This window comes from Monodon monoceros, unplaced genomic scaffold (assembly GCF_005190385.1).
Source record: "Monodon monoceros isolate NGI ecotype Baffin Bay Population unplaced genomic scaffold, NGI_Narwhal_1 Super_Scaffold_1, whole genome shotgun sequence".
Taxonomy (NCBI): Eukaryota; Metazoa; Chordata; class Mammalia; order Artiodactyla; family Monodontidae; genus Monodon; species Monodon monoceros.
In genome coordinates, this window is record NW_021703765.1 from 63,305,919 (window position 1) to 63,318,093 (window position 12,175).

Consider the following 12,175-nt stretch of genomic DNA (forward strand, 5'->3'; position numbering starts at 1 on the left):
ATGGTCAAAGCCAGGAAATTAACACAGACACAATACTATTATTGAATCTATAGACTATATTCAAATTTTAGAAGTTGATCCACTAATTTCTTTTTAATTAAAAAAATATTTAATGCTTCATTTTTGCTTGATTGTAGGCGCCGTCACTGTGAAGACATTGCCCTAAGCCATTTCCTTCAGTCCTTAAGGAAGCTGCCTCTCAGAACCTTTTCCACAAGTAAGTAGCAATTAGAGCCAATGCTGGCCTCTCTGCTTCAGTTTGTCAGTAAATTGGGATAAACACAGCATGTATTTCATAGGGTTGTTGTTAGAATCAGATGGAATTGTGCCTGCAAAGTGCTTAGAGTACCTGGCATGTAGGTACCACTGAAGCATTAGCTGCTGTTATCTGATTGTTTTTACTGGCTGTGTAGTATTCCGTTGCATGACTGTACTGTTTGGTGTTGGACATTTAAGTTGCTCCTAGTCTTTTCCTATTACAGACAGTTCTGTACTAACATATTTTTGTGCATCCTCAGGATAGATTTGTAGACTTAGAATTACTGGATCAAAAGGTTTATGTATTTTATAATTTGGTATTTAAGCCAAATTACTCTTCAGAGAAGGTTGTCCCAGTTTACACTCCTCTGAGCAGGATGTTCCCCACACCCTCATCAGCACTGGATTATGAACTTTTTGGATCTTGTAAGCAGCTCTTTGAACCTGTACAAAAATGTATATTGTCTTTATTAACTAAAAATCCTTTTTATTCTATCATACTGGAGGCTATTTTTGACTGTCCAGTAATCATACCTTGGGAATAAAATGAGATGGTTAATGAGAATAAAAACAAAAGGCTTATTAAGGTAGTTAATAGGGGCACATCTGGGTGTTACTTATTTAATTAGGACTTGCAGGCTGGAACACATAGGAATCACTTGAAGGGTTCAGGGGGAGCCTCAGAAATCAAGCCAGAATCTTGGATCTGCAGAAAAGCTGTGCTTTTTTAAAGTGACAAATGCAGCAGAGAGGCGGTCAGGAGTGGAGGGCACCCTCTGCTTACTACTTCCTGTTGGAGGAGTAAAGTAAGCCTGTGGAAGGTAAGAGAAAGACCTATAGTTGAAGAAAGGTCCAGTGTAGCAGAAGCATGCAGGAGAGTGTGACCAGTCAGCCTAGGGTGCTGGTTCAGTGCAGGTAGGGAGTGTACAACAGTTCTCTCATCACCAAATATTTCAGAAAGAGGAAAAAAAAAATGTTTCTTGCTTTTTGACAAGATTTTCTGGTCAGAGGTAGAATATTTAGTTGTTAAGTAGTAAGGGTTCATTAGGAGTAATCAGAAAATGGAGGAGATTAATGACATCTATACTTGTTCATTTAAAAAAAAGAAACAGGGCTTCCCTGGTGGCGCAGTGGTTGAGAGTCCGCCTGCCAATGCAGGGGACACGGGTTCGTGCCCTGGTCTGGGAAGATCCCACATTCCGCGGGGTGGCTGGGCCCGCTGGAGTTGCTGGGCCCGTGAGCCATGGCTGCTGAGCCTGCGCGTCCGGAGCCTGTGCTCCGCAACGGGAGAGGCCACAACAGTGAGAGGCCCGTGTACCGCAAAAAAAAATAAAAAAAATAAAAGAAGAAACAGCAGGAAATTCCCTGACGGTCCAGTGGTTAGGACTCCACACTCTCACTGCTGAGGACCCAGGTTCAATCCCTGGTTGGGAAACTAAAATCCCACAAGCCTCTCGGCACGGCCAAAAAAAAGAAAGAAAAAGAAACAGCAACAACCAAAAGGTGGTGGAGGGACAGGGACAGGGACAAATGGGCAGGATGATTTCCTTCCATTGGAAGCCAAGGACAGGATGAAGGTTTTGTGCAGGCTACTGAGAAGTCAGCTCTTGAGATTTTGTTTTAACAATAACTTTATTGAGATACAGTTTTCATACCATAAAGTTCACCCTTTTAAGTACGCAATTCAGTGGGTTTTTTTTATACTTACAGAGTTGTACAACCATTAGCACTACCTAATTTTAGAATATTTTCATTCCCTCCTCGCCCCCCCACAATAGTAGCACTTGATCCATTAAACTGTCACTCCCCATTTCTCCCTACCCCTAGTCCCTGGCACCCACTAACCTACTTTATGTCTCTCTAGTATGTTTCCTATACCAGACACTTCATATAAGTGGAATCATACAATATGCAGCCTTTTGTGGCTGACTTCTTTTACATAATGTATTCAAGGTTCATGTGTAGCATGTGTCAATACTTCATTCCTTTTTTATTATCAATATTCCATTGTATTGGTATACCACTTTTTTATTCATTTGTCAGTTGATGGACATTTGGGTTATTTTCACTTTTTGGCTATTATGAATAATGCTGCTGTGGAGCATGCATGACAAATTTCTGTGTAGATGTATGTTTCACTTCCCTAAGAGCTGAATTGCTAGGTCATGTGGTAATTTTATGTTTAACATTTTGAAGAACTGAAGCCCCATTTTACAATCCCATCAGCAGTGTATGTGTGTTCCAGTTTCTCCACATCCTTACCAACAATTATCTGTCTTTTTGATAAAACCATCCTAGTGGGTGTGAAGTTGTATCTCATCGTGGTTTTGATTTGCATTTCCCTGATTACTAATGATGTATTGGTTTGCTAGGGCTACTGGAACAGAGTACCACAAACTGAGTGGCTTAAACGGTAGAAATTTATTCTCCCATAGTTCTGGAGACTAGAGGTCCAAGATCAAGGTGTCATAGGGCTGCTTCCTTCTGAGGGGTGTGAGGGAGAGCCTCTTGTCTAGCTTCTGAAGGATTGCTGGCAATATTTGGCTTTTTTGGCTTGTATTATAGAAGCATCACCCCGATCCCTGCCTTCGTCTTCAGATAGCATTCTCCCTGTGTGCGTGTCTGTCTCCAAATTTTCTCTTTTTATTTTTTAATTTATTTTTTAAAAATTTATTTACTTGTTTTCTGGCTGCGTCGGGTCTTAGTTGCAGCATGCAGGCTCCTTCATTGTGGCGCATGGGCTCTTCGCTTTGTTGCTGTGCGTGCACAGGCTCCTCTCTAGTTGTGGCGCATGGGCTCAGTAGTTGTGGTGCGTGGGCTTAGTTGCCCTGTGGCATGTGGGATCTTAGTTCCCCAACCAGGGATCCAACTGGTGTCCCCTGCATTGTAAGACAGATTCTTATCCACTGGACTACCAGGGAAGTCCCCAAATTTTCTCTTTTTATAAGCACACTAGTCATATTGGATTAGGGCCCACTGTGCTGACCTTATTTTAACTTGATTACCTCTGTAGAGACCTTTTATCCAAGTAAGGTCACATTCTGAGGTGCTAAGGGTTAGGACTTAAGCATATGAATTTTAGGGGGACATAATTCAACCATAACAGATGTTGAGCATCCTTACATGTGCTTACTGGCCACTCATATATCTTCTTTGGAGAAATATCTATTCAAATTCTTAGTACGTTTTAAAATTGGACTATTTATCTTTTATCATTGAATTGTAAGAGCTTACGAGATTTTGCATTTGGGAGAATACTACTGTCCAGTCAGAACTGGGCCTGGATCGTAAAAGTAAAATCAGAGAGCCTGCGTGAGAAATGGTACCTGTCCCAGTCCTGGCCCTGTTGGTATCCAGCGGGGCAACCTGGATTCATTTCTTGACCTCTTTGCAATTCAATGTTTTCATCTTAAATTCTGTAATTATGGTGGCATTTGGGGTGCACTGTAGTGTCACAGGAAAGAAGCTTGTACCTTACCAGATAGAATTTGGAGGCAGCAGGGTCTTTGCAGTGACTCAGGGCTGCACCTCCCTGTCAGATCCCTTCCGGGTCCAGTCAGCTTTGCTGAGGGCTTTTCCCAGCCCTCCTGTTGGTGCTGTGTTTGCGTGACTCATACCCGTCCCTTTTCCCAGGCTCAAAATTTTCCTGCTTTTTGTTACAGATGCCAGAAAAGTCCACACTGCCCCTGCCCGAACCTTGTCCCTGCTGCGCCCCCTGCTCTTTTTGGTCGCGACGGGTGGCGGGTATGCAGGTTACCGGCAGTATGAGAAGTACCAGGAGCGAGAATGGGAGAAGCTGGGCTTGGAGATCCCGCGCAAACTTGCTGGTCACTGGGAGGTAGGAACAGGATGGAACCACCTTGGGTTCTCATGGAGCACAACTGCCTGTCACTTTGTAAACTGCTCCAAAGTTAAACTGTTTGAAAAAGTGAAATGTGCTTTCTTGGAGCTCACATCTCCAGTGGTTTTGGGGCTATTACAGAAGTTATACCTTGGACATCATGTCCGGCTTCCCTCTGTCTCCAGATCCACCCCTGGTCTCCCCAAGGCCTCCGAGTGGAAATTTCCTGCTGTTGAAATATTCAGAGCTCGTGCCTTATACTCAGGCTGGCGTCCTGACAGTTCACGCCTTCACAAGTCTGAGGATGAGCTGGAAGGGTTGGACTTTTGTGATGTGGATAAGTTCTCACCAGAGACCAGACTGAAATCATCAAATTCCTTTATCATTACTGCTCAAAATGCTCTCCCCGCAATTGGGCCATACAGTTGGGGCGGCCTTTGGTGTCGTTGTACCTTGTGTGATACGTAATGAACTGTCTTACTCATCTGTGCTTCCCGAGGCCCAGGATATCTGACTCAGAGCAGACATTCAGTAAATACTGAAATTGAATATAAAGGTGTAAGTTTAAAAATTGCTTTCTTTTTACCCATAATTTAACAAGTGAAATATCTGAAATATCAATAGACCCTGATAGCTTGGGCAACAGAGGGGGTGAAAGCAGAGACGATGGTATTTGGGATGATGCATTTGGATTTCCCCACGAGCTGTGCCATATCAGTAATCCAGCTCAGCTGCACCCAGCAGCCAGGGTCCCAGTCCTGAAGGCAGGTTCTAACCATGCTCCTAGTAGCTGTGTGGACTTGGACATGTCATTTTCCAAGTTTTCTGTTTTTTGGTTGTATATTACAGAGTCCTTTTTTACAGAATTGTATAGTATGTGAGTCATACTTTTTAAGTATGCTGAACACTGTTTCCCATAACATTGGTTGTTTCCTCTGTAAACATATCCTTCTCCTTCAAACTAGTAAAGTACCTGTTAAGACTGTGATTCATGACCCCACTCCAGTGTTAAACCCAAGCTGGCTTCGCTCTGACCCCAGGCATCTGTCAGGCTGACCCACCTGGTGACATGCCCACCTGCTTTCAGGAAATTCCCACTCATTTCAAAGGTATCCCAAGAGAATCTACATTTGGAAGAAATTTGCTACTTCCTCATTCATAAAAGACTAATGCCAGTAGTTTTTCATAGCATCCACTGTTTGTATAATTGGGATTACTGCCATATATGAGTCAATACCTGAAAAACGATTATTTGTAAAGAGGACAGAGTTGATTAGCTTCTAAGTTCTAGGCTCTGGACAGTGACAGGACACAGGAGCAGAGTGGCCTAGTACAGTGAGAGGTCTGAAGCCCCTGTTGGTAAAGAACTGGGCTTACGTTAGGTCCTGTTCTTTCGGTGGAATAAGATGGCTCCTGGGTTTGCAAGTTGGGCAGCATTTCATTTATGAAGGGGAAATGGTCTGGGCTCAGAGTAGACGCTGTAAGATTTCAGGAGAGGCAGCAGGTTTGGGGGGGGGGGCGGGGGGCAGTTCTTGAATGGGCAGATGGGGGCTGGATCTTAGTCCCACCCCCGGCTCTACCTAATCACTGACACCTCATATGAAAAATGACAAGAGTACCCCAGTCTGGCTGATCCTCAGAATTGTTTGGGGAGCTTTAATGATATGGACTCTTTGGTCTCAGCTCGCTCTAGAGATTTAGAAACTTTGGGCAAGGCTCAAGATCTTTGTTCTTACAAGGCCCTGCGGGTGATTCTCATGACAAGTCAGATTTAGGAATCATGGGCAGATGAGCTGTAAGGGTCCCTTCAGGGCTCCATTAGTATGTGGCAGGTGAAAATTTCTGGTAGTGATTTTGTTGGAATATAATCCCTTCCTATCCCTGAAGTCAAGTCTGGCATCTCCAGAGCTAAGAAAGAAGACAGGTTGGAAGTTACTGCTGAGATGGCCTCTGGGGTCAGTGGCACAGTTGAGGTGACTGGGTGATTTTTTCTTACCAAATAGTGTTTTCTGGGTTTCCAGGAGACAGACATGGGCTGTATAGCCATCCCCACACATGAAGCCTTCCTATTAGCCCCTCTTGGTCAGAGTGCCAGCAGGAAGCCTTTGTCCTTTCCTAGCTTGTGAATTTCTCTTGTTGCAGAGAACCCTCTGGTCTTCCCTCTGTATCAAAACTCTCAAGAGCATGGTTGTAGTACCTTATGTTGAACAGCACCTCGCAGTTTTTCTGAACCCTTTTAGTTACAACATCTCACTGAGGTAGGAAGGGCAGGTGTTAGAGCCATTTTACAAATGGAAAGACTAGTTGGTGGCAGAATAGGTTCCAGAACAGAGGTCTGTCGATGCCAAATGCCGTACTCTTGGAACAATAAATACTGTGTTGCTCATAGAAGGTGCTCTTAGTATAGGAGCTCGACGGTGGCAGTGAGAGATGGAGGGAGGGCTTGCTGTGTATTTGAGGTACCTCCATTCTCTGGGGCTGACTGTTTAAAATGGGAGGTGAATTTGAGTGGCCTGACTTGAACAGTTGTTGTCTGTGATAATGTGACGAGCATTCACATTATCCACCGCCCCCCCGCCCAGCCCCCAGCACAGCACTCCTGAAGAATTCATGCTCACATCTTTCCTTCATGTAAATAGAATTTCCTCTTTTTGGTAACAGTTTAGAGGAAACCATAACTCCAAAATCTATGCTGCCTCACTCCCTGCAGGCTGTCCTCTGGGCTGGGGTGGGTGCAGCGCTCACGTAGGAGCAGTAAGGAGGGAGGGACAGGGTGTCAGGAGACTTGAGATCTGGGCACCAGCAGCTGCGAGGCCTTGGGTGAGTTGTGTCACCTTGGGGCTTCTGTTTTTACACATTTAAGAAAATGTTTCTAAGATTTTTGCCTGATCTAAGATTCTTGTTGTTTTTATGGTAGAAAAGAAGAAAAAAAAAGTTCATGCAGGGACTTCCCTGGTGGCAAAGTGGTTAAGAATCCGCCTGCCAATGCAGGGGACACGGGTTTGAGCCCTGGTCCGGGAAAATCCCACATGCCGCGGAGCAACTAAGCCCGTGCGCCACAGCTACTGAGCCTGCACTCTAGAGCCCGCAAGCCACAACTACTGAGCCCGCGTGCCACAACTACTGAAGCCTGTGTGCCTAGAGCCTGTGCTCTACAACAAGAGAAGCCACTGCAATGAGAAGCCCGCGCTCTGCAGCAAGAGAAGCCACCACAATGAGAAGCCTGCGCACCGCGACGAAGAGTAGCCCCTGCTCGCCACAACTAGAGAAAGCTTGCGCGCAGCAAAGAAGACCCAATGCAGCAATCAATCAATCAATAAATTTATAAAATTAAAAAAAAAAGTTCATGCAATCTGCTGAGTAGAAATGAAACCTATGTGTTTGCTGCTGTGGGATTAAAGGGAATTCTGTAACTAGCAACAAAGTAACCTGTTAAGGAGAGTGGAGTCTCTGGAAGCTTTCAGGAGCATCCAGGTTCCAGTAGCTCCACTCTTTCTCTCTCTATATATATGGCATCACTTTCCCCAATGTGGAAATAGCTTTGTCCTTTATCTACTTATGAAGATGTGTTCATCTACAAAAAATAAGGAAGTGTTGCAAAATATGAAGATGAAAAGAGTTGATGACCTGTAATCCTACAACCCACAGGAAACCAGTTAACATTTTGGTGAACATCACCCTTCTAAGCTTTTGGCTCTGTTTAGGAGTATGTATTGTTAAATTAATTTTTATTTTTAATAAGATAGTTTAAAAATTTTGAATAAAATATGATCATGTGAAAATTCAAATAGTAAAGAAGGGATTACATAAAAATGAGCCTTCCACTCTCCACCCCGTCTGCTAATCCCATTCCCGCTCTCCAGAAGCAAGCAAGAGTTTTTCATGTTTTTTTTAAAATTTATTTGTTTATTTTATTTTTGGCTGCGTTGTGTTTTCATTGCTGTGGGCGGTCTTTCTCTAGTTGCAGCAAGCGGGGGCTACTCTTCGTTGTGGTGTGCAGACTTCTCATTGCGGTGGCTTCTCATTGCAGAGCATGGGCTCTAGGCATGTGGGCTTCAGTAGTTGCAGCACACAGGCTCGGTAGTTGTGGTTCACGGGCTCTAGAGCGCAGGCTCAGTAGTTGGGGCACATGGGCTTAGTTGCTCCGCAGCATGTGGGATCTTCCCAGACCAGGGCTCGAACGCGTGTCCCCTGCATCGGCAGGCGGATTCTTAACCACTGCGCCACCAGGGAAGCCCCAAGCAAGAATTTTTAACATTTCTTGTGTATCTTCCAGAAAGTCTCTCCGTACTTACATATTTATTGAAAGTTGATTTAATTTTTTTCCAATTTCATTGAGAAACAATTGATATATATCACTGTATATATGTTTAAGGTGTACAGCATGATAGCTTGATACATTGTGAAATGATTACCACAGTAGGTTCAGCTAATATCCATCATCTCATATAGATACAATAAAAAGAAAATAAAGAAGAAAAGAAAAAAGGAAAAAAAAAGTTTCTCCTTGTGATGAGAACTCTTAGGATTAACTCTCTTAATTTTCCTGTATGTTAATACAGCAGTGGTAACTATAGTCATCATATTGTACATTACATCCCTAGTACTTATTTCTCTTATATCTGGAAGTTTGTACCTTTTGTCCACCTTCCTCTAATTCCCCGCTCCCCCTCCTCCTCAGTCTGATCTGTTTTTCTGAGTTTGGTGGGATTTTTTGGTTTTTTTTTTTTTGTTTTTTGTAAGATTCCACATATAAGTGAGATCATATGGTATTTGTCTTTTTCTGTCTGAGTCATTCCACTTAGCATAATGCCTTTAAGGTCCATCCATGTTGTCGCAAATGGTAGAATTTCCTTATTTTTTATGGCTGAATAATACTCCATTGTAAATATATACACCATAACTTCTTTATTCATTCATCACTTGATGGACACTTAAGTTTCCATGTCTTGGCTACTGTAAATAATGCTACTGTGGTGATTTAATTTCTTTTTTAAAAAAATATTTATTTATTTTTTGCTGCATTGGGTCTTCGTTGCTGAGCGTGGGCTTTCTCTAGTTGCAGAGAGCAGGGACTACTCTTTGTTCTGGTGTGCCGGCTTCTCATTGTGGTGACTTCTCTTGTTGCAGAACACAGGCTTTAGGCACGGGCTTCAATAGTTGTGGCTCGCGGGGTCTAGAGCACAGACTCAGTAGCTGTGGTGCACAGGATTAGTTGCTCTGCGGCATGTGGGATCTTCCCTGACCAGGGCTCAAACCCATGTCCCCTGCATTGGCAGGTGGATTCTTAACCGTTGTGCCACCAGGGAAGCCCTGATTCAATTTCTAAGTCGACTTTACTGAGGTATTGTTTACATGCAATAAAACCCTTTTTAAGCATATAATTCATTGGTTTTAATAAATATATAGACTTGTGTAGAGATATAAAATATGTATCCCTTTGCAGTCAGTATCGAACCATGGTTCCAGGCAATCACTGATCTGCTTCCTATCACTATAGATGAGATTTTTCTTTTAAGAAATTTTATTTAAATGGAATGTACTCTGTTCTGTGTGGTTTATTTCGCTGACGATAATGTTGAAATTCATTCCTCTTTATTGCTGAATAGTATTTTATTGGGTGGATATGCCACAGTTTTTTTTTTTTAATTTTACTTACTTATTTTTGGTTGTGTTGGGTCTTCGTTGATGTGCACGGGCTTCCTCTAGTTGCGTGAGCGGGGGCTTCTCATTGCAGTGTTTTCTCTTCTTGTGGAGCACGGGCTCTAGGCACGTGGGCTTCAGTAGTTATGGCATGAGGGCTCAGTAGTTGTGGCTCTCGGGCTCTAGAGTGCAGGCTCAGTAGTTGTGGTGCACGGGCTTAGTTGTTCTGCAGCATGTGGGATCTTCCCGGACCAGGGCTCGAACCCGTGTCCCCTGCGTTGGCAGGAGGATTTTTAACCACTGTGCCACCAAGGAAGCCCCACATATTATTTTTAACCCTTCATCTGTTGGTGGACATTTGGGTTGTTTGCATCTTTTGACTATTATGTATAAAGTCTATATGAATATTTGTGTTTAAGTCTTTGTGTAGACATTTGTTTTCATTTCTTTTGTGTAAATACCTAAAAGTACAATTACTATTCATAGGTAACTGTGTATTTATAATAGAAACCACCAAACTGTTTTGAAGGTATTAATAGTTGTTTTACCATTTTGTATTCCCATTAGCAATATATGAAAATTTCTGTAATCTTATTAAATTCACTTATTCTAGTAGCTTTTTGTAGAAATTTTCATTGAAGACATTCTGGTTTTCATTTTGAAAGTTTCAAGTTGTTCTTTTTTATGTCTTCCATTTCTCTCATTATGATCATATTTTCCCATAAATCTTTGAGCATATTGTGCTTGTTTATTTAGCTGTCTCAAAGTCCTTTTCTCCTTTTCATCATCTTCTGTCATTTTGGGGTCTATTTCTTTTTCTTTTTTTTCAAAAAATAAATTTATTTATTTATTTTTGGCTGCACTGGGTCTTCGTTGCTGTGCGCGGGCTTTCTCTAGTTGCGGTGAGTGGGGGCTACTCTTCGTTGCAATGTGTGGGCTTCTCATTGCGGTGGCTTCTTTTGTTGCGGAGCACAGGCTCTAGGTGCACAGGCTTCAGTAGTTGTGGCGCACGGGCTCAGTAGTTGTGCATGGGCTCAGTAGTTGTGGCTCGTATGCTCTAGAGCTCAGGCTCAGTAGTTGTGGCGTACGGGCTTAGTTGCTCCACGGCATGTGGGATCTTCCCGGACCAGTGATGGAACCCATGTTCCCTGCATTGTATTTTTGGCTGCGTTGGGTCTTCATTGCTGCACGTGGGCTCTCTCTAGTTGCAGCAGCAGGGGTACTCTTTTGTTGTGGTGCGCAGGCTTCTTGTTGAGGTGGCTTCTCTTGTTGCAGAGCACGGGCTCTAGGTGCACGGGCTTCAGTAGTTGTGGCACATGGGCTCAGCAGTTGTGGCTCATGAGCTCTAGAACACAGGCTCAGTAGTTGTGGCATACGGTCTTAGTTGCTCTGCGGCATGTGGGATCTTCCCGGACCAGGGCTCGAACCCGTGTCGCCTGCATTGGCAGGCAGATTCTTAACCACTGCGCCACCAGTGAAGCCCCATCATACTGTTTTGCAACCATTACCACTATCCGTTCCTAGAACTTTTTCATCATCTCAGACAGAAGCTTTGTACCTTTTAAATAATATTCCCTAGTCTACCTCCCACCCAACCCCCTTAAGCACTGTCCTACTCTGTCTCTGTGAAGACTGTTCTAGGTACTTCATATTAGTGGAATTATACATTTGTCTTTTGGTGTCTGGCTTATTATTTCACTTACCAGATTTTCAAGATTCATCCATGTTTATAGCATGTTTCAGAGTTTCTTTCCTTTTTAAGGCCGAATAGTATTCCATTTTATGGATGGACCATGTTTTGTTTATCATCTATTGATAGATAGTGGGTTGTTTCCACTTTGGCTGTTGGAATAGTGCTTCTGTGAGCATTGGTGTACAAGTATCTGCTTGAGTCTTTGCTTTCAGTTCTTTTGGGTGTATAACTAGGAATGGAGTTTCTGGATCATATGGTCAATCTATGTTTAACTTTTTGAGGAACTGCCAAACTTTTCCACAGTGGCTGTACCATTTTATATTCCAATTTGCATTGTATGAGGATTCCACTTTCTCCACATCCTCACCAACACCTTTTTTAAAAAAATTTTTTGTATTTTATTTATTTTTTTATACAGCAGGTTCTTATTAGTCATCAATTTTATACACATCAGTGTATACATGTCAATCCCAATCGCCCAATTCATCACACCACCATCCCCACCCCCGCCGCCGCTTTCCCCCCTTGGTGTCCATATGTTTGTTCTCTACGTCTGTGTCTCAACTTTTGCTCTGCAAACCGGTTCATCTGTACCATTTTTCTAGGTTCCACATAAATGCATTAATATACGATATTTGTTTTTCTCTTTCTGACTTACTTCACTCTGTACGACAGTCTCTAGATCCATCCACGTCTCAACAAATGACCCAATTTCATTCCTTTTTATGGCTGAGTAATAT

The 12,175-nt window shown here is 43.0% G+C and overlaps 1 protein-coding gene across 5 annotated transcripts in view; it reads left to right on the top strand.

Moving 5' to 3' along the window:
- PISD (phosphatidylserine decarboxylase) overlaps positions 1 to 12,175 on the top strand; it is a 36,179-nt gene that overhangs the window by 6,256 nt on the left and 17,748 nt on the right. For 2 of the 5 annotated variants that reach the window (XM_029233679.1, XM_029233662.1), the window contains exons 2-3: positions 138 to 217; positions 3,921 to 4,096. In XM_029233679.1, the coding sequence (XP_029089512.1) occupies positions 138 to 217; positions 3,921 to 4,096 (256 nt within the window). Of the gene's footprint in view, positions 1 to 137; positions 218 to 3,920; positions 4,097 to 12,175 lie in introns of those variants that run through there. The other 3 variants (XM_029233705.1, XM_029233690.1, XM_029233714.1) reach the window with 2 other exon arrangements.